The sequence below is a fragment of the Euprymna scolopes genome, chromosome 1, assembly GCF_053919585.1.
Source record: "Euprymna scolopes isolate OS-2025 chromosome 1, ASM5391958v1, whole genome shotgun sequence".
Taxonomy (NCBI): Eukaryota; Metazoa; Mollusca; class Cephalopoda; order Sepiida; family Sepiolidae; genus Euprymna; species Euprymna scolopes.
Window position 1 is genome coordinate 139635115 of NC_136482.1, and position 26973 is coordinate 139662087.

The 26973-nt window shown below is 35.0% G+C and overlaps 1 protein-coding gene across 2 annotated transcripts in view; it reads left to right on the forward strand.

Annotated features, from left to right (window-relative positions):
• LOC145274123 (uncharacterized) overlaps nt 1–26973 on the forward strand; it is a 194949-nt gene that overhangs the window by 135440 nt on the left and 32536 nt on the right. Inside the window, exons 6-14 of one of the 2 annotated variants that reach the window (XM_080127326.1) lie at nt 1444–1539; nt 2013–2072; nt 4253–4321; nt 10639–10670; nt 13748–13808; nt 15979–16037; nt 16496–16556; nt 22733–22857; nt 24643–24835. In XM_080127326.1, coding sequence (XP_079983452.1) covers nt 1444–1539; nt 2013–2072; nt 4253–4321; nt 10639–10670; nt 13748–13808; nt 15979–16037; nt 16496–16556; nt 22733–22857; nt 24643–24835 — 756 coding nt within the window. The remainder of the gene's footprint in view (nt 1–1443; nt 1540–2012; nt 2073–4252; nt 4322–10638; nt 10671–13747; nt 13809–15978; nt 16038–16495; nt 16557–22732; nt 22858–24642; nt 24836–26973) is intronic. The other variant, XM_080127374.1, reaches the window with a different exon arrangement.

Consider the following 26973-nt stretch of genomic DNA (forward strand, 5'->3'; position numbering starts at 1 on the left):
GATATAGCAGTTCCAGCTGATGGAGGAAAAAGAAAAGGAGAAGGTGGGGAAAAAAAGCTGTGGGTGAAAAAGAAAAGAAGGTGAAAAAATACCAAGACTTGAAAAGGGAGATAAAAAGATTGTGGATGTTAGAGAATGTAGAAGTTGTACCTATTGTGATGGGAGCCCTGGGGAATGTAACAAAAGTGGATTGAGAAAATTGGGATCCACTGCAATGTTGGAGTACTTCAAAAGACTGCCTTGTTGGGAACCACCAGAATCTTGGGAAAGTGTTCGAAGAAGATGCTTATTTCATATGTTCATTTGTTATGATTGGCCTATCAGTATAAAATTGGCAATACCAACAGCCAGACACAAAATGTGAATAATAATAATAATAATAATAATAATAATAATAATAATAATAAAAATTTGGTAAAAAAAATGGTGGACACAATAGAGCTCTTAGCTTCTTATCTCTATAATAAAATTATAAGATCAGATATTTTTGGAAGTTTATATTTAAACATAAGTGTTTAAAATTGGTTTTAATTGATACAATTTTGTTCAATTAATAAGTTAATGACCAAACAATACCATAATAATTTAATTTTCACATAATCTATTTCATACCAACGTGCATACCAACATTCTATTACAAAAAAATATATATTTTCATACCAACATTCTATTACAAAAAAATATATATTTTCATACCAACATTCTATTACAAAAAAATATATATTTTCATACCAACATTCTATTACAAAAAAAAACTTCTGTGCAGATTTATGTGACTATTTAAAATTATAACCTATTTTAAACAACTCATTTTATTTTAATTAATTTAATGATCAACCAGCACCTTAATAAAATTAATTTACTTTTGTAAAAGGCCTATTTAAAAATATATAACTTTGTCAAAAAACATTGTATACTTATGGGTCTTAAACTTCTAATTAACTATAAATTCAAGAGTTTAAAAAAGATCATAAGTATTAATGTTATTTAAATTGCAATTTTTAATAAGATGTTCTATCAGTTTTATTGCAAACTAATTTGTTTTTAATGGCATATATATTCCTTCCTTGAATTATCATTTCAAAAATGTAAAAAATTTCTTGCAAGTAACTAAATAAGATATGACTTGAGTATTTGAGATAATTACTTTTTCTTCAGTTTAGAAGAACAAATGAGCAATAATACTTGATTTTCGTCTTTAAACTTCAATTCCAGACAGAAATTCCTTTCTATTGGACAGTCTAATAATAAATAGGTTAGCAAGGTCTTAATCTTTTTAAATTGTTGTCTTGTGTTTACAACACTTTTGACATGATTCAGTTTTACTCCTCAGCCAAACAAAAACAATAATTTTCTCAGGTGCCATTGTTGGATAAAAGAACCATAACTCTTATGTAAAAAGTTCAAAGATATTTTTTTTATTAAAAAAATTTTTACTTTCAGGCAAAGAAGATGTATATAGCAGAAAAACGAAGTGCAACTCCCTTGCGTGATATTGCTGATAATGTTTCAGATTCGGGAAGTACGAGTGGCAAACGAGTAAGTTGGTTTTCTTCATAACCTTCGTTCATCACAAAAGAAAGTATTGATCAGGCAAAACTGTTGTTAGTTCTCTGTAAATAGACATTGTTAGAATTACCTGTTTTAAAGGATTTTTTTTCAGATATCAATCAGTTAATGGGTCAATTACATTCCAAATATAACTTCTCAGTAACAAACATTACATGTATACTCTTTAATGCATATGTACCTGCATTTTTAGAAGTACCTTTTCCAATAAGTGTGTGTAAATATGCATGTGCTGGCTATTTGCCTCTAAAATCTGTTGCTGCAAATATGTGTATAATTTTTTCAGGGCAATGCTAGGATAGGTCAGCTAGTTTAAAATATAATAAAACCTTTTTTATGGTATGATATAACGAATAACAGTACAATTATTAATTTACCCCCATCGAGGATGATCCTTACTTATTTGTTCTGAAAGTAATCACTTTCAATTTTCCATTGTACAGATACTACACATTAATCATAGACAAAAGACCAAGAAGAATATTTTGTGCTGCACTTTTAAGGTAACTGATACAAAGAAGCAGGTCTCTCTTTCTCTATGGCCGTGTAAACCTAACTTATATTAACTTGGTTCAAAAATTATTCTCTCGTTGATTTGAACAATGATTTTGCTGCACGATAATTCTACAAATTGGAACTGATGAAATGATAGAAAATAGAAAATTTTAATGAAATAAAGTTTTAGATCAGTTTATTTTAAGCTAGGTTTTAGAGAAATTGGGAGACATTGCAAATTACTAAAGTGGTTGTTCAGCTCATTAACTGGAATATATTATTACTATTTCTTTTCCATTTTTACATCACATTTGTTGCTTATATTTAGTTTTTATAAATATTTATGCCTTTGTTTTGTTTTTAGTTTTTCTTGTGTGGATCTACGATGAACAATTTATTATTTAAGTAAAAAATTTGATACTTGTGCAGATTTTGAACTAGATGTATCTAAACGTCCACTTGGCTTTACCTGAAACATGACATGAACTGCTCGAGTTTGCTTGTAATCTGACGTAAGACGTTGAGCAATAACCAGATGATTTTCGAATATTTCAAAATTTTCTTTGACAAAAAAGAAAAAAAAATAACCTTTTCTTACAAATTTCTTTGAAAAGAAAAATTTAGAACAAAAAATCTCAAAAATAAAGAAAGATACATAATTTGTTTTGAAAAAAACCCTTTTCTTTGCTAAACATTATTTATCAAAAATTAAAACAAAAATACAAAAAAAATAATGTTAGTAAATCCCCTCTGAAAATATTAAAATAAAATTCCAGTAGCTCGTTTTGTTTTTGTTTTTTACAATTTTCATTTTTCTGTTTCGTACCATTGTTAAGATTTGATCATCATCAATACCTTACATAGTCCAGCGGTTTACGTCATGTTCTGGGCAAAGCCGAGCAGACATTTAAATCTGCACAAGTACCAAAAGATCTATCATCATCATATTTGCTTTTATGTCTGTTTTACATTCTGGCATGCGTCGGACAGCGTTAAGAAATTTACTTCCAAATTAACCTGTCTCTGAAAAAGTCTTTAGTTATCCCGTTTTTTTTTTTTTTTTTTTTTTTCAAATCCATTTATATCTCTTCCTCCCATGTTTTCCTGTTATCCTTCCCCTGTGAAGTGACCCTGCTACCTCAACTGTTCTATATTGTCTAACCTAAGAACTCTCATCTATTCATTCAGTATGGGTATATCATCAAAGTCTACTCTTCTGCACACATCTCCCCATACTGTCCAGAAGAAAAAGTTTGTATGTCATGTTAAAAACAATGGGTTATTATATGAAAATTTATTAAAAAGCAATAATTATTCTTTAAAATGAAGATTGTGATTGTCCATGACTTTCAGCTTTTGAGTTTGGTCAAATTACTAATTCTTTAGCTTTAAACTGGAAAATCCTTGACCAGTGTTTTAAACTTTGTCGAAAGACTCAAATGTGTAACCCTTCATGCAAAGTCACATACTGCCAGAAAGACCAGCAACAATATTGAAGAATGAGATAGTGTGAAAGTTCTACCACATCCAGCTTATAGTATAAATGTTGTTCCATCAGACTAGAGTCAATTCCAATGATGTACCATTTTATGACGGATCAATGATTTGAGTCTTTCGATAAAACTAAAGAAGACTGTCAAGAATTTTTCCAATCAAACCAAAGGATTGATTCTTTAAGCAAATCCCTAAACTTGCATGTTCTTCGCAGAAGATTGTAGACAATACTAGTTTTCATTTTGAAGAATAGTTATTGTTTTTGAATAAATTCTTGCATAATAAATAATTATTTTAACCTGGGGGACAAGCATTTTCCTCACCTTCATATTTGTGAGTCAATGTAATTGAAGCTAATTGAATAAATATAAAAATATAAACCAACTTCAAAATGTCTCATTATTGAAATTGATTTGTTTTACATCAAACCAAACTTGAAAAGCTTAAAAAATAGATTGATATTAAACGTGTTATTTTTCAAAACAATTAATCTTTGCAGTAATTTTTTTTTTTTTTTTTTTTTTTTGACAATTCACCTTCAGATATTTTCAATTTTTTCTCAATTTAAAGAGACATCTCCTTGGTCATGATATTAATGATATTTTCTTAAAAAAAAAGGGGAAATAAATATTTTTCTCTGATATGAATATATACATGATACAAATTGTCATTTTTCTTATTCCCATTGTTTCAGGGTGGTAATCGGAAAAGACGAATGTCAGAAACAGATTTAGATACCAATTTTCCAGTACAAAAAAGACGAGTGAGTTTTATATTTTAAATTTATTTTCATATTAAAATAAAGAAATATAAATGTTTCCGCATTTCTAAATGCTATGGATTTTATTATTTGTCGGCCTGGATCTATGAGAGCAAAATGAGTTGACACCAAGTGAATTTGCAGCATTACGATTCAAGGCAGCCCATCTACGTTTGTTCATCACTGAATCCTTGTCACAACCAGCCATGGTTGTGTCATTGAATACCGAAGATACAAAGGCCATCTACAAATTCCAAGTCAGTTTTGATCAACATGAGCTAAGTTTCCAGTTAATCCTTCCTCCATTTATGCCATCTTCAGCTAGCGCAATTACTCTATAAATCAGGTTAGGTTTTCCTTGTTTTTATTAAAAGGCGATAAGCAAGTCTACAGTGACTATAAAGCAATTAGTCTAATAGATGTTGCATTGAAAATTTTTGCCATTATTCTCCAACATTTACAGCAGGTGTTTGACAAATACACTAGGTTTAACTAATGTGATTTCCATCAGTGGAAAGATTAAGCTGATCAAATATTCACTTTAAATCTAGAAGCAATGCTTTTTTGCTTCATTAGTTCTTGAAGAAATGCTAGTTTGATTTGTTGCTTTTGCAGCTGCATTTAATTCTGATGATCACAGAATGTCTATGGGACATGACAGATTTCTCACAAAGTTACTCAACTTAATCAAATCCTCTCAGAATCAAGATCCGATGTTATGATGAGAAGTCTGATTTTAGGTGTGTCCCGTCCAGTATTCATTAAAAGTGCATTCTTCTGCTCATCCTTTTCAACTTTAGTATGTACAAGGCAAATTTTACACATTTTGTAAAGGAAAGAAAACATATGTTGGCCAATAATTGATGTACTCTTCAAATTCAAAGTGCATCTCTTAGAAGATCTTTATAGCTGACTTAAAGTCACACTAAACCTTCGCCTATAGTCAGGATCAAAATCTGGGAGATATAATAGTCTTCACTGCATATTTCGAGAAACATCTGAACACCAATTTGATATTAGGCTCATAAGAGTAGTGGTTGATGGGCAGAAATCAGAGTCCCTCAGGCGTCCATCCTGAACCCAACTCTCTTCCTGATCTACATCAATGATCTCCCAAAACACATACTTAAATCATTCGTTGACATCTATGCTGATAACACGACTATCTATGACAACACATCTGAGACCGTAAATGACAAATTTTTCTCTGATTCTCTCTCCTCTGATCTTGAGTGCACGGTACAGTGGGGGAAGAGGTGACTGGTTATTTTTAATGCATCTAAAGCCAAGCTCCTATCTTTACATCATAAATGCTCTGATCCCCACCTGGCATCAGTTGAAATGGATGGCTCTCGTCTTAGGGAGGCTCCATGTTTTGATAAGCTTCTGGAATTGACCTTTACTCCTGACCTGAAATGGAACACGTACATCAAGTCTATTGCCAAGGTCGCTGGAAAAATGGTGGGATCCTTCTACCGCTCCAGAAGATATCTCACTGCTGATGCAATTCTCTATCTGTATAAAAGCCAAGTATGTCCAAGGATGGAGTACTGCTGCTACATTTGGGCTGGAGCTGCTAAAAACAGCCTATCCTGCCTTGACAGAGTACAAAATAGACTTCGTGTCTTTTTTTTTTTTTTTACAAAGGAATCACCACATTATCAAGGCCCAGAGGCCACTCAAGGATAAGGGTTAAAGAGTGTACAGTAGAAATTGGTCAATATAGTAATCATTAGTAATGAAAATTTGGTAAATTTAATAACTTATATGGAACGGCTCATCAAGAACTTATTTACTTTAGACTTGAACACAACCATATTGTAGTCAGCTGGAAAGCAGGAAAATGGAAGACAATTCCACAGGCGTGCAGTTCTAAGAAAGAAGCTTTGTTCATGGAATCTACGTTTAGGTTTAGGCACAGATAAAGAGTGGGGGAAATTATTGATAGTGTTTACAGCTAGACGAGTGTTTCTTGTGAAAGTTTGGCGAGGGGGGACCATAGATTGAAGCTCAGTTGAACACTTTCCATGAAAATAACGATACATCAGAGACAAACTCGCAACATCTCTTCTGTGAGATAGAGGTTGCAAGGAGGAGAAAAGGACATCTCCTACGAGGCTACGAAGTCTATTTTGAACTCTATCAAGGCAGGACAAGTCCTTTCTAGCAGCTCCTGCCCAGATGTGGCAACAGTATTCCATCCTTGGACGTACCTGGCTCTTATATAGATAGAGAATAGCATCAGCAGTGAGATATCTACTGGATCGATAGAAAGATCTCACCATTTTTCCAGCTGCCTTGGCAACAGATTTGATATACATGTTCCATTTAAGATCAGGAGTAATGGTCAAGCCCAGAAGCTTGTCAAAACTTGAGGCCTCCTGAAGACGAGAGCCATTCATTTCAATTGATGACAAATGTCTTAGTGGGGGATGCTCTTTTCTCTTCCCTGCAACCTCTTTCTCTTGTTTTATCATTACTTCCATGGCAAGTGCTCGTCTGAGCTCCAATCCCTGCCCCCCCTGCCGATTTTTCACGATAAACACTCGTCTAGCTGAAACCACTGTCAATAAATTTCCCCACTCTTTAACTGTGCCAAAACCAAAATGTAGATTCCATGAACAAAGCTTCTTTCTTAGAAGTGCACGCCTTTTCCGTCTGTCTGTTTCCCACCTGACTACAACTTAGATGTCTTCAAGTCCAACATAAACAAATTCCTGATGAACCGCCCCCTTAAGTAAGATACTTTATCAAATCTCCAATACTAACGATTACTACGATACTATTCCATTGATTACTGTACACGCAATGACCCTTATCCCCGAGTGGCTTCCGGGCCTTGATAAGTGGTGACTTCCAAGTAAAAGAAAGAAAAAGGGCATACATTTGGTTTCTTTCTCAACAACACCTTTTCACATAATAATCCATAGGGTTGCAATCATGTAAGTTAGATGGTAGGAGGGGCTGAAGTTATAACTGCTAAAGTCTTAAAATTCTCAGATGGCCAATTCTGAGTTTTTCTGGAGGTGAGACATAGAGCTGAGTACTACTCTCATATATATGATCTTCTTGCAACCACCCACTCCATGTAGCATTTGACAATAGTGAACAGCAACTGAGTATAGCCATTTAATTTGAATCTGAGTCCATTTTCGGAGAGTAGTATGACATGGTTTTCACTGGAAACACACCCGAAGACCATCTTCATAAAGGCTAGATCGGATATTTGAACTTGTTGGGTTTCTTGGCTTTTGTAAGTAGTTGGCTCTTGCATCAATATAAGGAGTAACAGAAAACCTTGTTTAGCGCTTTCTTCATAGTCTCAATTCTGACACTCATCTCTCTCGCCAAGAAATGCTGCTTTTCCTTGCCTAAATCTTGCTGCACTTTTTGTTTTCATTGTTTTGAATATCCATATGTTATTTACTGGATAATAAATAATAAAGCAGGGTATAGTGAACTTTCCAACAAATATGCAACTAGAACCAAACTGTTAACTTTATATATAGATGTAGTAATATCAGGTGAAACCTACACAGATGTTTAAAATTTGCTTGATAGTGTTGCTGCATCACAGGTTAGCATCACAGGTTGGCATCACAGGTTGGCATGGGAATAAACCCTTTATAGAGATACTCTTGGTCAACATTCTTCCATTAGACCAGATATATAGTTGATGATGAATCTAAATATCTTGGTACCAAGTTTACAGCAATGACACAAGGGAAGGACAAAATATTTGTAAGAATCAATGAGACACATTCTGTAGTCTGCTGCTTGCAAAACTATCTATGGTCGAGGTAGAAAATCAGATTCGCAATTAACTGCTGAATATATATTTGCCTTATGGATGCCTTGGGAAAGGCAAAGACTAAGGGAGTAAATCTTAACAAAAAATCTTGTTTGGAGTCGCAAGAGGCAAATGGTGAAGCACTGCAACACTTTTCCAGCAATTCCTGCAACTGCATTGACTCTGACCGTATTGGCTTGATTCTGGTAACTGTGCAAATCTAGGTCTCCTTATCACCTGCCCAGGCCTGCATCTGGAAGGCCAATTTCAGCTTTAAACTGTATAGTTGCAGCAGATGCTGCAGTGCACCAGACTATATTCAGAATGCCATTTTCTTATTAGACAGAAGGTTGCCATCAACATCAAAATATATTTGTATAATTGTACTACATCGTATTGAATCACTGGTGTCTCCAAAACATCCTCAGGCTTTTTATCATCAACCACGTTTCCAACATCAATCCTCTTGAGATAATGGATTGTCATATTTGAGGCAACCTTTCCAGCCAGGAGACTTCAATTTTCAACTAAACTGATTTATAATAGGCCTGTACTTAATATTATATCTTTCTCATAATGAGCTTAAATCTAATATTATTACAGTTAGTATTTATGTTGGCCGGATGTTTAGAGGTGTGTGTGGGGGGGGGGATAAATCCAAATAAAGCGAAGTAATAACCCTGTTTAAATATAAAAAAAACAATGTTAAAACTTCTTAAAAAACAATCTGGGAAAAAAAAAAAAAAAAAAAAAAAAAAAAAACAGCGAACAATCTGAGAAAAAAAAAAAACAAACGATGTTAAAACTTCTTAGCGGGGGAGCCCGGCATTTGGAAGTATAAAAAGAAAAAGTTTTGGTAGGTTGGTAGGCTCGAACCTGAATCCTTGAGACGAAGGCGGAAAAAAAGCGTGATGATTTACCTCGACACTATGGGAGCAACGACATTGATAATGTTTGTCATTAAACCATTAAGGAGTTAACTGGCAGGTGCGTAAATTTAATGAGGTCAAACATCATGCCATCGAGGAATGAAATCTCATACTTAAATTTGGCTGCGAGGCAGTTTTTTTGTTTTGTTTTGTTTCCCCAAGATGGTGGGGGAAAACCAGTCCAAATGAATAGCAATTGTCTGATAATGACGGTTTTCACCGCATTGGTCAAAGCTGATTTGCTTTCTGGACGTCCCCGGTGGGTAAGCCAAGGAACTGCCTTCGCTTCGATTAATTTCACTTTATTTATACTAAAAAGCTGAACAAACACGCGGCACCGCGAAATAGCGCAAATTTTATAAAAGTTGATCAAAATAAATCTAGACACGACATCCCTTCCCAATACATACATATTATGATCTAGGGGGTATATAAACAGTTCTAAGACAAAGTAACACGCCCCCCCCCCCACCGAAAACCCCGACAAAAAAAGACTTTCTTGGACATATAAAAACATGTGCACCCGATTTGCCTTTTATATATATATAGATTAGACCTGAAAAGCATCCCAATCAATATTGTTGAGGGCAAATGAAACTTTATCAAAACATCATAATTAATATTCTTAATTTGATTGCATCTGACACTCCAGGCATTTTCCGTACCTAATTTGGTGTAATTCTAATCAATAATTTGGAACCTACAAATATTTGTTTTTTAAGTAATAGCTATATCTCCTTCATGACACACATGACATCACATAAATTCTTGATACTAAATTCGATACAACTGATCTTAAATAGGCCCAAAAGAGAATTTTTAATCTTATAGGTTTCATACTATCAACCAAGCTCCAACCGCTGTCTCATTGCCACAATGTTGCATATCTGTTTTACAAGTATTTTAATGGAATGTGCTTTAAAAAACTTGTATCACTTATGCCACTTCAACCTAAATACATCCAACTAACTCGACAATTAACAAATTCCCATCTCATCAGTGTTAAGGTCCCTACATGATGGAAAGCTTTCCACTCAAATTGCCGCACTTTGGAATTCTCTCCCTGTTTCCACTTTCCTGATTGTACTAACATGTTGAAATTTAAATATAATGCCAACAGACACCTCACTTCTCAACTCCCAACATCGTGCCCTTGTAAATATGGTCCTAATAGCAGCCCTTTATGTCCAAGTGGCTATATGCCTTCTTTGGGATGAATAAGTATAAAAAAAATTTTTTGACAAGTAGTTTGGGGCCTATAAGTAACCAATGAAGTGACAAAAACTACTCAATTATAATGCCAATTATAGGCAAATTGAAAAATTATCTCTGCTTTTGTTTTCCCTTTTCATGTATTACTTTAGAAATGATGATACAAATTTAATATATTTCAATTTATTCATGTCACCAGTGAAAGTTTCACATCCAAATTAAGCAATTAACCTTTTATCAATGTATAGACTGATTGATCCACTTTCATATTGACTATTAACTGGTTCCTATTAATGTAAATTTTGTCAAAATATTGCAAGATAAATTCTTCATAAAGCGCTTATTGCATTTCTGATCTATATATAAATTTTCTTATTTCTTATTTACAGAAGAAAGGCCGGCCTCCTCTTCATGCTTCTGGGTAAGAATCACTTTTTATTAGTTAAGGATAGAATTTATTTGATTATTAAATAATTTCATTATAATTACTTTAATTTGCTGATTTTATTTTACATAAATAAGGAATTTTGATTAGTTGAACATGATAGGATAGAGGGCATGTTTGAAATAGGTGAGTTGGGTTTCACTAGTGTTAGCATACAGAAAGTATCTGAGACTGTTCATTGCCAACTTGGATGAGACATGTTTATTGAAGGTTTTTTATGGTCTATTCTGTAAATAATAATTCATCTGGGTGAAAGAATACATAACTTGTGAATATGCCACATCAATTTTTTTTCTATTTGCCCTATCATCTTCCAAGTTTGAGGAATGAGTACCAAAATGACTTAATTCTCATGCACAGGGGTCTCTCTCTCTCTCTCTCTCTCTCTCTCTCTCTCTCTCTCTCTCTCTCTCTCTCTCTCTCTCTCTCACACATATATATATATATATATATATATATATCTTCATCATTAGAGGTTTATAAAAGAATATCTAACAATCATACCAATATATATTTTAATTTCTGCAGATTTCTGATGGCATATTCTGATGCTTTACACAAAAATACACTTATATGGCAAATGCCATTGTTATATTTCTTACATCTAGGGATGTCTGTTGTGTAGGGGTGGGACTTAGGCAGACCCTATCTACTACTTAAGCAGTTTAGGTTTGCAAACCGGTGATTTGATTGTCACCAGCTCTAGGAAGGTTGTTGACCAGGACTGAAGAGGTTTCCCTCCCCCATTTGTATGTCAAGACATATGAAGTCAGTGACACAGGTTTAATATCGGAGATTTCCTTCTCCTAGATGGATGACCTGACCAGATCTATGGGTCCATCAGCAATGAGAGGGTTTTCCCCGCGCCTGGTTTCAAACGCCCTTGGTATTTCTATGCCCCCGCATGGGTAGTTAAGATTGATCGAGTATAATCGAAAGGTAATTAGTATGTTTTAAAATTACACTTCTCAGAATAGGATTAAGATTGGAAGATGTGGTTATTCACACATTTTTGAGTGGAAACATGGGTTGGGTTATGCATGAATATGGGTGTAGATTTGAGGTTAATGAATTGAGTTCAGCAATTATTGAATATAGTTTGAGGATTAATACATTGGAAAAATTACAGTATAAATGTTAGGGTACAATTTGAAATGAGCTTCAGGTGTTTTCATGTGAATCATCAGTACTTTGGCGCATCTAATTGAAAGAGATATCGAGTTGCTACTTAATATAGATTACTTTGAGTACAAGTACAGAATATGGCTAATAAGTATCTTATAGTTAAGTTATAGAATATAGATATAAGATATAAGATAAGCCATGTCTTCTCAATAGATATAGATGTTTAGTATAGATTTTTAAAAGTCAGCTTTCTAGAGTTAAGGACCGGAAGTTAAAAATCTCTCTTCCAAGCTATGTGCAAAGCATGAGATTTTATAGCAGCTTGGGGGAAGAGCAATTGGTTATTTGTCCAGCTGGAACAGAAGAGATGATATAATTTACAAGAATACAGTATTAATATACATTAGGATACACAGGGATTTGGAATAATGTTTATCATGCAAAATGTATGCAGGCAGTTGTCTTGGAAGCAAAGTACTAGTCCTTTGGAAAAGAATTTGTGCCAGTGATTTTAGTATCATATATAAGTAACCATATACGTACGGCCAGTATAGGTCTTATATTTAGACAACACCTAGTCAAGGATTTCAAAAAGAGCAAAGAAATAGTAATTAAGGGCAGGAAAACAAGTTTAGGTAAATAAGCAATAACTTTACAATACTTAGTATGCAAGTAATTAAAAGTAAGAGGCTTTCTTTCCAATAAAGTTTCAATTTCACATTGTGTTCAGCAAGGTTTCTATTCGTTTTCAACTTTTTTGTTTTTTTTAGTACTTCAGCGAGGGCGGGGTGGGGGTGTCTTTGAGAGGATTTTTGAAAATTTATATTTTAATTTTATTTATTATCTCTTAGCAGGAAATAAAGATGGAAGATTAAATTTAAGTATATTATGAAACAACTTTACAACAAAGGTTTAAACCAATCAGGTGAACATAGGTAGCATGCTAGCGAAGCCATTTTCTCTGTTTGTGAGAGAAATATTTAGGAAATGGGGAGTCAGGGTTCATTAGGAATCAAGTCCAGACACAGTGTCTCTAGTGAGTTCCGCAAATTATAACAGCACCTGGCAAATAAAGGATACATATGGAAGTTGGGCAGAGTCTAGCTTCTCCTTAGGTGGTAAAGGTTTGCAACTAGGAATTCATTAATATCACCAGCTCGTGAAAGGTTGTTGACTATGACATAGAATAAAAGAATAGGTTTACATAAGAGTCTTCACTCTCCCAGACAAGATCTATGGATCAATCACACGAAATGGTAGGTGTCATACTTAAAGTTCTGTCATCTTCTATCCAGAAAGATATAGAATTCAGATATTAAGTATCACACTTAAATAAAGTTTTTCTCGGTTCTAAAGTTTAAAAAAGGGTAGGTCTCACTTACATTAAATACAATAATGTAATTTTGTATCAATTGTAGCAGTTGCACTATTTTGTATTAATTTCGATTAGAAAAATCTGTTTGAAACTGGTTAAAAAATGAATAAAAATATATTAGTGCAATATTAAAATACAAAGACAGGGTTAAGTATTAAGTTTAAACTAGTTAAGAAAAAAGTTATACTGCAGAAAAAAAGCAATGTTTTTGTAGTTAAAATTCCGGTGCAATTTCAATTTGGAACTTCTCCCATTTTCATGGGTGATGGTTTTTTAATTGTAGATATTCAAGACATAACAGGACTGGCTATTATAAGAGCACATTTAACAAGGAAATGATTCAAAAACTACAAAATGAGTACACTTAAAATGTTCAGAATTTGTTCAGAATTTAAGTCAAGCTAAAATAAAAAATAATTGCAATGCACAACTATTTGTGATATTAAAACAAATGGATTTCAGAAATTAAATAAATAGATCTAGTTTTTAAAAAAAACTTTTAAATATAGCCTCATGAATAAAATGTTTGAATGTTATTCTCTTATTTTTATAGTCGAGTCACCCCATCAAAAACCATGAAACAAAATGAACCTGTAAAAAGAGAAGGACCAAATGTAAGTGTTCCTTGTGTTTAACATTTTTAACTTTGCAGCAGGTGAGAGGAGGGATGATTTGTCTAATGGATGACATTATGGATCAAAGAATCAGCTCTGCTGAGTTCAAATAGAGATAAGTATATACAAGGTGTTTGTCCTAAATTTGATAATTGTTTGATATTTTTTATTTTAGAACCATTTAAAGTAATTAATAGCAGTAAAGTTCAAAAGATTGCTGTGTCTTTGTATTGTTAATGAGTTTGAGAACTAAAAACCATACTTGAGTGAAATGCACTGGAACATTTAAAGAAAGATCTGCATCATTATTCACACCAGATTAAAACATTTGGAAATCTTAACTACAGCACAGTGTTCTTTGAATGCTATGAGCAGGAAGGATTATAGCAGACGTTTTGACTGTTGACACAATGAAATTCATCGAGAAGATGCAAAAACAGGTGTGGCAAGATCCTGGTAATGCAGATTTTAGCAAGAAGAATGTATATTAAAGTTAAAGTGATAACTACGAAGAAAATGCTGAACAAGGATCTTTTGCTACTCATCAGCAAGGCCCAAGAGAATCACTTTATGAAAACGAAGAAACTTCTCAGCAAGATTAAATGTACAATTAACCTTAAAGATATTCAGGAACATGCAGAACAACAACAGGTAGCAACCCTACTGTCGTCACAAATTCTTGTATGTCATAAAGACTAAGTTCTCTCAATGTGATGGTCTTTGAGTGTGTTTCCAGAGAAGACCATATCATGCCATCTCACATCTTCAAAAAGTGACTCAATTCAGAAGGCTCTATTGAGAACTGTCCACTAGTATCAAGCATTGGGTGGAGAGCATAACTGCTTAAAGACTATATATGTGATAGCAGAACTCGGCTCTGTATCACACCTCCAGAAATGCTTGTCTGTGCACTCCTATAACTGCACCAATTCCAACATTTACCCCCCACTCCCACCCCACCCCCCGATTGCAACCCCAAGGACTATTATGTTTGAGACACAGTTAAGAAAGAAACCAAACATACTACCTGCAACACAAAAGATAAGCTTATTGTCGGGATCAAACTGGTGTTCAGGATCTCCTGAAGGACACCATGATGCTTTAGGTTCAAGTCTTGCCTGAAAACTGTAAGCCCACGATGCCTTCTTCAAATGAACTGAATCAGTAAAAGATCCTCTACTATTCTTTGAAATTAGAGAATACATCAATTATTAACACATTTTTTCTTCTTTTTTTTTTTTAAAACAAATTTATCTCAAACACCTGTATAAACACAAATTTGCATGTGTCCTTACATGTGGATTGATTTTTAATTTAAATCTTATCAAACATTCAAGATGGATTTTTATTAAATTTTTTCTTCATCATTATCATCATCATTATTATTATTGTCATTGTCACTAGCCAAAAAAAAAGAACAAAAACAAAAAAAAAAAATTATGATGCTTTTAGTGTAGCTCCAGTTGGGATTTTAAGAATCATTATTAATATTATTGTCTTACATCTGGCACCCCAATAACTCTTTATGCCAAACTTAGTGCAATTTTATCAATAATTGTAAAGCCTATAGATGTTTTCTTTGTAGTATTATTATTATTAATAATAATAATAATAATAATTTTTTTTTCCACATGAGTCATTAGTAATTGCTTAGTGACAATAACAATTGATATTTCCTGCAGTTTTAGTGAAAACAAGTCTCCCGATATTTCCACTACTCTCTGTCCTATTTGATAACTGTTGCGTTATTGCAACAACCACCATTTACCATTAAATTTCTCTGGAATTTGAATGGCAAAAAGCATTCCCAAAGTTTCAGTAGGCTCCATTCCCTTCCAGTGGGGGTTTATGTGATACTCTGCCTTCTCCATCTTCTTCATTTCATAATCAATTTGTGTGCTCCCAATCAATGATAATGTAAGATTATGGATTTTTCTTACATATCTATCCTGGCAGTTTTGGTTCCCATAGAATCTTTTTTTATTTTTCACATGTTTATACAATGTTATTCTGTTTCAGCTTACATATGGTTTGTCAGTGTCACTTGACTATGTAGCGTGGCTTCTGCACTGAGGAAATTTTTCTTTTTTTTTTTGTAATTTATTTATTCATCAAATATTGTCTATTACATTGTGAAAAAATACCCCCAAAATTGTTTTTTATATTTTAGTGGGATCCTGAACGTCTGATTCCGGAAACTTTATTTGTGATGGGAGCCAGGGCTAATAAGTAAGTAGTTTTACACAGTGCATATCATTATTTCTTTTTGCATGTATTCTTTTAAATCAAATAGTGTGTGACATTATAATCGCAAAAACATTTCTTTAAATTAGTTCTACTTTTTGTGGTCTCACAAAAATCTGATTAAGACAATAGATTAATACAAAAAATTCCATGTGTTTTGTTTTTTTAAGAAGAAAATGTTTTAGCAATAAAAACATTGCCTGTAACATGACATATAGTCTAGACTTTATAAAATCATCTGAAAAATGATTTCCTGATTTCCTAATCTACAGGAAATATTCTGATCTTTGATTGCTAAATTAAAACAAGTGCCCATAACCTGTGCAACTTCGCATTATATAAGACTATGTTTAACATTTAGAAAGCAATCTCAAAACAAATACAAAATACAAGTTTTTAAAACATTTAATAATACTAAAATAATAAACTAATTTGTATTGCAGAGCTCTGGGTTTTGGTGCTACTCGTGGTCGATTGTATATAAAACATCCAGAATTATTCAAGGTAATAAAGCAGTTTTGTTTATTCTGAATATTTTATTTTGATTAAATACATCTTAATATTCTTCTAAATAAATATTTTTATTCATTTTCATTATTTGGATGTCATTTTGCAATTCTTTACATGAACAGCTTTTCTGGTCTTACTCATTCTGTGTTTTATACTATTTGAATAGGGCATAACATAATCACATTGACACCAGTTTCTGTTAGATCACCAAAGTTAAGCATCATTGAGCCTGGTCAGTACTAAAATGGGTGACCATATGGGAATACCAGGTGCTGTATGTGCTCTTTTGCTTATCTCAGCATTGTTTCATCATTTTGGACTTCTTGCTACTGGAATCTAGCAGTGCTGACTCAGGAGAGAAGTTGTTAGAGATTGCATGATTCTTGCTTTGCAATTCAATATATATTATTCGTGATCCCTTCAGGATGATCAGATAATCTTTGTTGTTCTGACATCCACTAAACTGCTTTATTTTTTGTTATGCATATTTTTTATTATCTCTATAATAATACATGTATATGCTCCTTTGTATATACGTGATCCCTTGAACGCTTATTTTAAAAAATGAGATCGTCTGATCATCAACGGTTAAATATCCAAAAGTATTTACGAAATATGATTACAGTGTCAGGTGGTCTCTCCATGTTATTGTCTGCTGCCATCTTTTCTGCAGACAGTATTTGCAACAAGCACAACTGCATTTCCATAGTTTTATTTGATATCTCCAGAAACAGAAAAAGTTAAGCATAAGTATACAAAGCTATGCTAAACTCTCTCCTTTTTTTGAGGAGGAGGCAGTGCTTTCTGACTGTTCATCAGAAAAATGTAGAGAGAAAGAAACAAAGGCCTCCTCCTTCTTCTCTTTCTCCTCCTCCTCCTTGACAGTTGTCAACAGTGGTGATGGTTGATGAAGAGTTACAGCTTGCCTCCCCAAATTGCAGTAGTTGTTGTGACAGCTAGAATCCTCACAGTTGATTGGTGTGGAAGAACCACATGCCATTCTTGTGTTGTTGAGTGTCCAATATTTAGTCTATGCTCATCTACATGCAAAGAAACATTTTGCAAGATGATGGTGAACAAAGTTAATATTGCTCACTAGGAGTTTTCATGCAGGTCATTATCAGAGATTCCTTACTGACAACAATCTGTGGCGTTCCCTGGAGTCTGGATGACAATAATTCTCTCCTCCTCCTCCTCCTTACTACTACTACTACTCAACTTCAGTGCAATAACAGATCCATAATTAGATGGATTTGCAATGTGAAATCTGACCAAACCGAATACATCAGGTCAGAAGATTTGCTGAAAGGACTACATTCGCCAGTATAGATGATATAGTAAGATGAATTGATTACACTGGTACAGTCATGTGAAGCATGCATCCTCCTAGAATGCAGAAACATGGTGTTATGTCCCTTGGATTGGTGGAAGTTGCCCCCCTTGGTTAATGTTTTATAATGTAAACTCTCAGACATAAACGTGAATAAACGAGACTTGGTCAGTCGGCCATGTTGGTCTGAACACTGATATCCTTGTTCTGTTGTTATTAATAGAAACATAACAAAACATAGTGTCAGAATGTGGGATTTACAAACAAATGTGAGCAAAATACGGGGAAAGACTTATACTAAATACCGAGTCTCAGAGCCGTTAAAAAAAAGAATGAGCCCACCAGAACCCTTTTCGTTTGACCAACATGAGATATGCGAAAAATGGATACGACAGTTCAACCGTTACTTGACAAAAAAACCAAGTCCTTGTCAGATGGACACCTTAATATATTGTATGGCCGATAAAGCCGAAGACATTTTTGCCACATTCAAACTTGCACCCGAGGAAGCCCAGAACTTCAATATAGTGGTAGCAAAGTTCAATGACCATTTCAAAGGCGACATGAACATAATTTACGAATGGGCCGCATTCAACCGAAGGTGTCAAGAGGAAGGTGAGTCCATTGATTCATTCATCACTAATCTCCATGCACTAGCTAAAAACTGCAATTTCCGAGACCTGCACGAGGAATTAATTCATGGCAGAATTGTAGTTGGGTGTACAGATCCTAAGCTATCACTAAGTCTGCAAATGATTTCAGACCTCACGTTGGACGAGGCCATCAGACGCACATGACAGAGTGAGACAATAAAATCACAACAGCATCTCCTCCGGTCTCCAGAACACATTGTTGGTGAAGATCCAGCTGACAATAATATTGCAGTCCACTATGTTAGTGACAATAGAATACACAGACAAGGTCAGGGTAAACACATGACAAGACCCGGGCAAGAATTGCACTATGAGAATCGACAAAAAAATGAGCGCATACAGCAGCATAGATTAGAAGCTGAGTGCCACCGCTGTGGAAACAAAACCCAACATCAGAGACGCATGTGTCCTGCCATTTCAGCCACCTGCCACAATTGTGGTATGATTGACCACTATGCTCAGTGTTGCCACACGAGAAGGCTGCATGAAATTAAACTTAGCTCAGATAACTGTGAAAGTGATCAGAATGCGTACCTTGGTGTTCCGACGATATCAGATATCAGCATGAGTAAACGTTGGCGAACCAATATCACCATCAATGGAGTGCCACTCAAATTCAAGCTGGACTCTGGGGCGGATGTGACAGCAATTCCAGAGCACATATACAAGTTAAGGAGAGACCTACCAGATCTCTCGGATACCCACAAAATTCTTCATGGTCCAAGACGTATTCCACTCAAAGTGACTGGAGTGGTCACTGCAACTGTCTCGCATGAAGAGCTTTCAACAGAACAGCAGATATTTATTATCCCCAATCTCGAGGAGCCGTTGTTAGGAAGGCCAGCCATCGAAGCACTTAAGCTCGTAACTATCCACCCAAACTTTCATACCATCAGCAGCCAGAAACGACCATTCGACCCAAAAAAAGAAATGCCAGATCTATTCACCGGCCTAGGCACATTTGGAGAAAAATAGACCATACTCTTACATCCGGATGCAAGTCCATACTCAGTACCCACACCACGACACGTACAACTACCCTTGATGGAGAAAACGCAGGCGCTGGGGGTCATAAGCAAGATTGACACACCCACCAAATGGTGTTCCCTCATGGTGGTAGTACTGAAAGCAAACGGAACAATTTTTTTTTTTTTTTTTTTTTTTTTTTTTTTACACAGTGATCACCACTTATCAAGGCCCGGAAGCCACTCAGGGATAAGGGTTATTGCAAGTACATCACATCACGTTAGTGAGGAGATTTTATGAAGTGTTTAATTAGGGGGGGGGGGCGGTTCATTAGGAATTTGTTAACATTAGACTTGAAGACATCCAAGTTGTAGTCCGGAGGGAAGCAGGCAGACGGAACAGAGTTCCACAGGCGTGCAGTTCTAAGAAAGAAGCTTTGCTCATGAAATCCGCGTTTTGATTTAGGCACAGATATAGAGTGGGGGAAATTTTTCACAGTGGATTCAGCTAGACGGGTGTTTTTCGTGAAAGATTGGCGAGGGGGGACCAGGGATTGGAGTTCAGATGAGCACCTGCCATGAAAATAACGATAAAACAAGGATAGGCTCGCAACGTCTCTTCTGTGGGAGAGGGGTTGCAGGGTAGAGAAAAGGGCATCCCCCACTAAACCACGAAGTCTATTTTGTACTCTGTCAAGGCATGATAGGCTGTTTTTGGCAGCTCCTGCCTAGATATGGCAACAGTATTCCATCCTTGGCCGTACTTGGCTTTTATAATTATAGGATATGCGTAGATCTCACAAAGCTCAATAAGTGCGTAAAACCTGAACTCCACATGCTCCCACTGTCGACCACCTTTTAGCTCAGTTAGGTGAGCAGTCATGAGCAAATTGGACGCCAACAGCGGATATTGGCAGATTCCACTTTCATCAGAATCCCGTTCGCTGACGACCTTCATAACTAAATTTGGACAATACCAATTCAACTGCCTCTTGTTTGGTATTTCGTCAGCGAGTGAGATCTACCAGAGGCGCATGTCACAAGTACTAGAGACCGAAATCGGAGCCATATGCATGCAAAATGACGTTTTAGTATATGGAAAAAATCAACAAGAACATGATGCCCGGCTAAAAAGCACACTACAAAATATTCAGGCTGCTGGCATTACACTCAATTGACACCTAAGCAGAAATAACCTTCTTAGTGACATGCAATATGGTTTCTGTTCTGCTAGATCTACAGCAGATGTGCTAACTGTTATATCTCATAGGATTAGTGAATCTCTTGACAAAGGCTTCCTTTCTAGGGCAATTGCTCTGGACATATCAAAGGCCTTTGATAAGGTATGGCACAAAGGCCTACTTCACAAGATTTTCAGCTACGGTATAACTGGAAATATTTTCTCAATTATTAAATCATTTCTCTCTGATAGGCTCATAAGAGTAGTGGTTGATGGGCAGAAATCAGAGGTCCTCAGTATTAATGCTGGAGTCCTTCAGGGGTCCATCCTGGGCCCAACTCTCTTCCTGATCTACATCAATGATCTCCCAAAACACATACTTAAATCATTCGTTGACATCTATGCTGATGACACGCCATCTATGACAACACATCCAAGGCCGTAAATGACAAAGTTCCCTCCTCTGATCTTGAGCGCATAGTACAGTGGGGAAAGAGGTGACTGGTTACTTTTAATGCATCTAAAACCAAGCTCCCATCTTTACATCCTCAATGCTCTGATCCCCATCTGGCATCAATTGAAATGGATGGCTCTTATCTTGGGGATTCTCCATGTTTTGACAAGCTTCTGGGATCGACCTTTACTCCTGATCTGAAATGGAACACGTACATCAAGACTGTTGCCAAGGTCGCTGGAAAAATGTTGGGATCCTTCTACCGCTCCAGAAGATATTTCACTGCTGATACAATTCTCTATCTATATAAAAGCCAAGTATGTCCAAGGATGGAGTACTGCTACCATATTTGGGCAGAAGCTGCTAAAAACAGAGTACAAAATAGACTTTGTGGCTTCGTGGGGGATGCCCTTTTCTCTTCCCTGCAACCTCTCTCCCACAGAAGAGACGTTGCGAGCCTATCTTTGTTTTATCGTTATTTCCATGGAAAGTGTTCGTCTGAGCTCCAATCTCTGGTCCCCCCCTCACCAGTCATTAATGAAAAACACCTGTCTAGCTGAAACCACTGTCAATAATTTTCCCCACTCTTTATCTGTGCCTAAATCAAAATATAGATTCCATGAACAAAGCTTCTTTCTTAGAAGTGCACGCCTGTGGAACTCTCTTTCGTTTGCCTGTTTCCCACCTGACTACAATTTGGATGTCTTCAAGTCCAACATAAACAAATTCCTGATAAACTTCCCCCTTAAGACACTTTATCAAATCTCCATTACTAACGATTACCACAATATTATCCCATTGATTACTGTACAAACAATAACCCTTATCCCCGAGTGGCTTCTGGGCCTTGATAAGTGGTGACTACCATGTAAAAAATGTCTTGAATAGAGTACTGTTGCCATATCTGGGTGGGAGCTGCTCAGAGTATCCTATATTGCCTTGACAAAATTCAAAACCAGCTTCAAAACCAGTAGATGATGTCCTTTTTTCTGCCCTGCAACCTCAATCCCACAGAAGAGACATTGCGAGCCTGTCTCTGCTCTATTGTTATTTTATGGCAAGTGCTCATCTGAGCTTCAATCTATGGTCCCTGCCTTGCTAAACTTTCATGAAAAACACTGTAGCTGAAACCACTATCAATAATTTTCCCAACTCTTTATCTGTATCTAAACCTAAATGTGGATTCCATGTTCTTTCTTAGAACTGTGTGCCTGTGGAAATCTGTTCTACCAGCCTGCTTTCCAACTGAATACAATATGGTCGTCTTCAAGTCCAATGTAAACAAGTTGTTGTTGAGCCGCTTTCCATAAATAATCCATTTTTTCCCCATTTTCACTGTTAATTATTAATACTGTTGTTTCAGTGACTATGTACACTCATTAACCCTTATCCTCGGGTGGCCTTCAGGCCTTGATAAGTGATGACTCCCATGTGCAAAAATAAGAAAAAGAAGATAAATATTGAGCAGTGTATTTTCACTACAAAAAATTAATTACTTTTAACTCGGGACTAAAAAAAAATGATTGAAATAATACAAATTACTTTATTATTGTCAGACTTATCATCTTTTTAAATGTTTAAATTTCAGTATTCTGGTGACCAAGATGACAAACAGTGGCTCTTTGACCATCATCACATGCCTGCAATTGGTGGGAAGGCTTATATTCTATTATACAATGATATCCAAGGTTTGGCTAATACTGAGGAATATCGGTAAGTTTCTGTGTTGGTTGTTGATTATATTATGTGGGATTATATCTTTCTAATTTTTTATTAAAAAAAATTATAGTCTTTGATTTATTTTTATATACAGATATGTTTCTTATGCAGAGGGAAGGAGAGAAGCATATATAATAATTTTCATTAGTCCCCCCCTACTTGTCTCTTGAAACAACTGAAACTGTCAACACGCATGTGTATCTTTGAAATATTTATTTGTAGAGAATATAAAGATATGTAATGAACAAATTAGACACAAGGCCATTCAAAAGTATGGGGTGTCTCTTTGATTGTTATGGCATCACTACCTTTTAACATTTCCTATTCCGCTCCTTCCTTGCTCATTCCTCTTATCTTGTGATGATAATTACTTATTTGAAAATTTACTGTACTTTCCTCAGGCTACAGAAGTCAACCTTCCACCTTATCTAAAACATTGTGACATTCAAACCTGCACTGAAACAAAATCAGTCAATATTTTACATTCAACTTAAACAAAAAAAAATGTATAAATTGAAGTTTTCTTTATTGCAGCTGGGAATTGTGCTACTGGCACACCTCAGCACCAAGTTGTTCAGTATTTTATATCTATTTTATAAATGTAAAAGCTATTAAAAAAATAGAACCAATATATTTCAGATGTGCTCATTCGATCAGTCCATTTAAATGAAACAGATAGATATATGGACATACAGCGTGGAACGATATAATTGTCACCCTAGAAAAGACAACATGATTCCATTTCCATTTGATGAAAATCGGTTTTCTTTTTTTATTGCAGACAATCTAGTTGTATACAAATCCCAAGAGCGATAGGAGCTTTCTATCATGTCTGAAAGTGACACTATGTTCAATGAGCGAGATCGGAGATGTGCCGCTGTACAACTCATGCTCTCTACCGATCCAAGAGGACAGCACCCTCAAAATGCAATTCTGGACAGTTCAATGCTTGAGGGCACAGCTCTGCAAAGTTTCTGGCCACAGTTATGGTCTTTGGTGTGGTTTGAAGTGAGGGTCACATCATGCTACCTCACATCTTCAATCGGCTTGAAAATCAACACCAAAGTGTACTTGGATGTGTTGAAGAGTGGGGTGATCCTCTGGTGCAATCAGGTGGCCGCTGGCAGTTCCTGGGTGTGATAGCAAGACATGGCACCGGCCCACAAGTCCAAAGAGACCCAGGCTTGGCTTCAGAAGGAGTGCTACAACTTTGTACCCTTTTTTCACTGGCCCCGTCCTCCTCTGACTTAAGCCCGCTGGACTACTTCATTTAGTCATACGTCGAGAATATCACCATCATGACTTTCCGCAGCACCAAAACCAGATTAATCGCCAAGTATTAGCCGAGCTCCCACTGGCACTTGTGGAAAAGGCATGCTCTCCGTTCCGTACCTATCGAAGCGGTGATTGAGGCTGAAGGCAGCTACATTGAATAAATGTCAGCTCTACTACATAATCAAGTTGCCTGAATTTATTTTTTTCAATAAAAGTTTTAAAATAAAGCTGTAGTGTTGTTTTCTTTAGGGCGACACTTTTATCGTCCCACCCTGTATTTAACAAATACACTTTAAAACTAAATTGATGAAAATTCTATTTCAAGGCTTATCATGACTAATCAACTACGGACAGGGCCTCTTTTGGAAATGCTTAGATGCATCTAAAAAAGAAAGGGAAACAAAATTATGTTATGTAAATTGTAACATTAAAAGTCTTAAAAAAAAAACTCCAAGAAAGAAAATCTTTTCGTCTCCTATTAAATATTTATGTTTTTATTTGTAGAGACAACCCCAATGTGATCCTTGATGAACTGGTTTTCTTCACTGTTCCCCAATGGATGACGCAGAAAATGAAAGCTTTAATGCAAGCAATGCGCACAGATGTTCCGAAAGTGAAAATTCCAACTGTCACGCATGTACAACATTCCAATGCTACAAACTCCACATTAACCACACAAGCTCCTTCAGTAACAGAGGTAAATACATGTATATTGCAATCACGTATATCCTATATATAATTATTTGATTGCAGAAATTCCTCTCTGAACCAACGTACACTAGGTTTGTTCAAACAGATGCTACATATAAATTTATTATGTCTAGACTAGCCACTGTATTATGTAACTTTTACATACCATCTTACACACATTTATTCGCTATTTTAAAATCCTAGATTATATCCTACGAGAACCATCATCACAATCTCAAAGACCTACAGTGGAAGTAGTTGTTATTTTTCTCTCTAAATAAAAAGTACTCCTACCGCTTCCATTCGACACCAGGAGGTGTTATGCATTTGAGTAAGATATGAGGTTTCACCCTAATTTTATGACTCATATTCTTATACACATAACATAATCTTTCCTTTTCCCAATTCCCAAAATAATGATTTCTCCTTCCTCAGATTCCACCTAATCTCATTGGCTGAGAACTACCTATTCGTTCATTTCAGAATGTATATCTTCATAAAAAAACGTTATAGAGATTGCAAAACATGGCTTCCCCCTTACACAAAAAGCTATCATTTTAAATAAAATACTCCAATAACACACATATTAACACATCGAGTTTTCAGAAACATCGCCACATGCAGATAGCCATTATTTCTCCTTCCTTTTATAAAAGCTAGATAACCATTCCATTTTCTTACATTACAATTGGCTACCATTCTTTCTGTATATAGGGATTACAATATTATAAACAACTGATTATGCGATTTGGCTTTCCTGTTATTTGGAAGCCTGTAAACTGTCTAAAACGTTTACTTTCTACTCCTTTTTCAAACATCTACATAAACCTTTCCTTTTTTTCGATTAACATGCGATTACTACAGTCAAAACCCGATTTTTGTACCTCGTAATTCAGCGATATTTTTTATTTAATCAAAATATTAAAAAAATGCTGCGAAATTTTTTTTTACGGTAACAAAGTTGATAATATTAATAATACAAAATGTAGTCTGTATGCGACTATAAAGAAAACCAACGATAATTTCATTAGATGAAAACATTTAAGTAAGAAGCGGTGACAACTTTTTCTTTCTAATTTAAAAGTATATGGTATGGTACGGTTATTAAAAAATTAGTCTTAATCCTAAAAAAATACAAAGAATGAAACAAAGATGAAACCTTTACAGCTGCATTTACAATTCCTCTACAACTATCATTGCATTTTCATTTTCTTTTTAATGTTAAAAACTATATGTTGGTGTTATTAATATTATAAGCTTTATTACAGTAAAAAAAAATATGCCACAGCGTGCAAAGTTTATCTTTATTTTATTAAAGAGTTTTATTCTTTTATTTTTTGTTGAAGACTAATTTTTTAAACTTTATTGTGACATTACTTTTTAATAAAAAAAAAAGTTTCTTTTTTTAAATGTTTTCATCTAATGAAAATATTGTTGGTTTATTCTTTCTAATAGTTGCGTACAGACTACATTTTATCAACTTTGTTATATTAAACAAAATTCGTCGTAGCTTTCTTTTTTTAATGTTTTGATTTCATAAAAAAATATTGTTGGATCGAGGGTTCTAAATTATGAGATGAAAAAATGTACGAATCTCTTAGTAAAAGAGAGTTGTCTCCATCTGCACAATGAACTTTTGTAAACCCGCGTCAACATTAATATTGTGGTTTACTTTTACAGTAGATATTGTTATCGAAAATAAATAATGCAGTCATGAAGTTTTCCAATGATTGCATGTGTTTGGTTTGATAATTTAATTATAAAAACATTGAACAATAAAAATCAAGTGTTGGTTGAATTTTTCAGTAAATACACTTCCATATACAGTAAGCAATTTATCAGTGTCGACCAAACAAGCCTCTAGGACATAAAGGCATTATTTCAAGGATGATAACGTTGTACATTCATCATAGCCCAAGCGACTAAAGTGTTTCCTTTTTTTAAGAACCATTTCACTACATGCATTACACATTTGAACCTGCAAAATGCAGCTAATTTTTTTTATATATATATATACTGCTGTTCGCATGCATACTCTGCTATTTACATTTGGGGGGGTGGGGGGCTTAATTTTTAAAAACTTTTTTGCTTATGGCTCGCCCGGGTACTAACTATTAATACAGATTTTGTTTTTATTTTGGAACG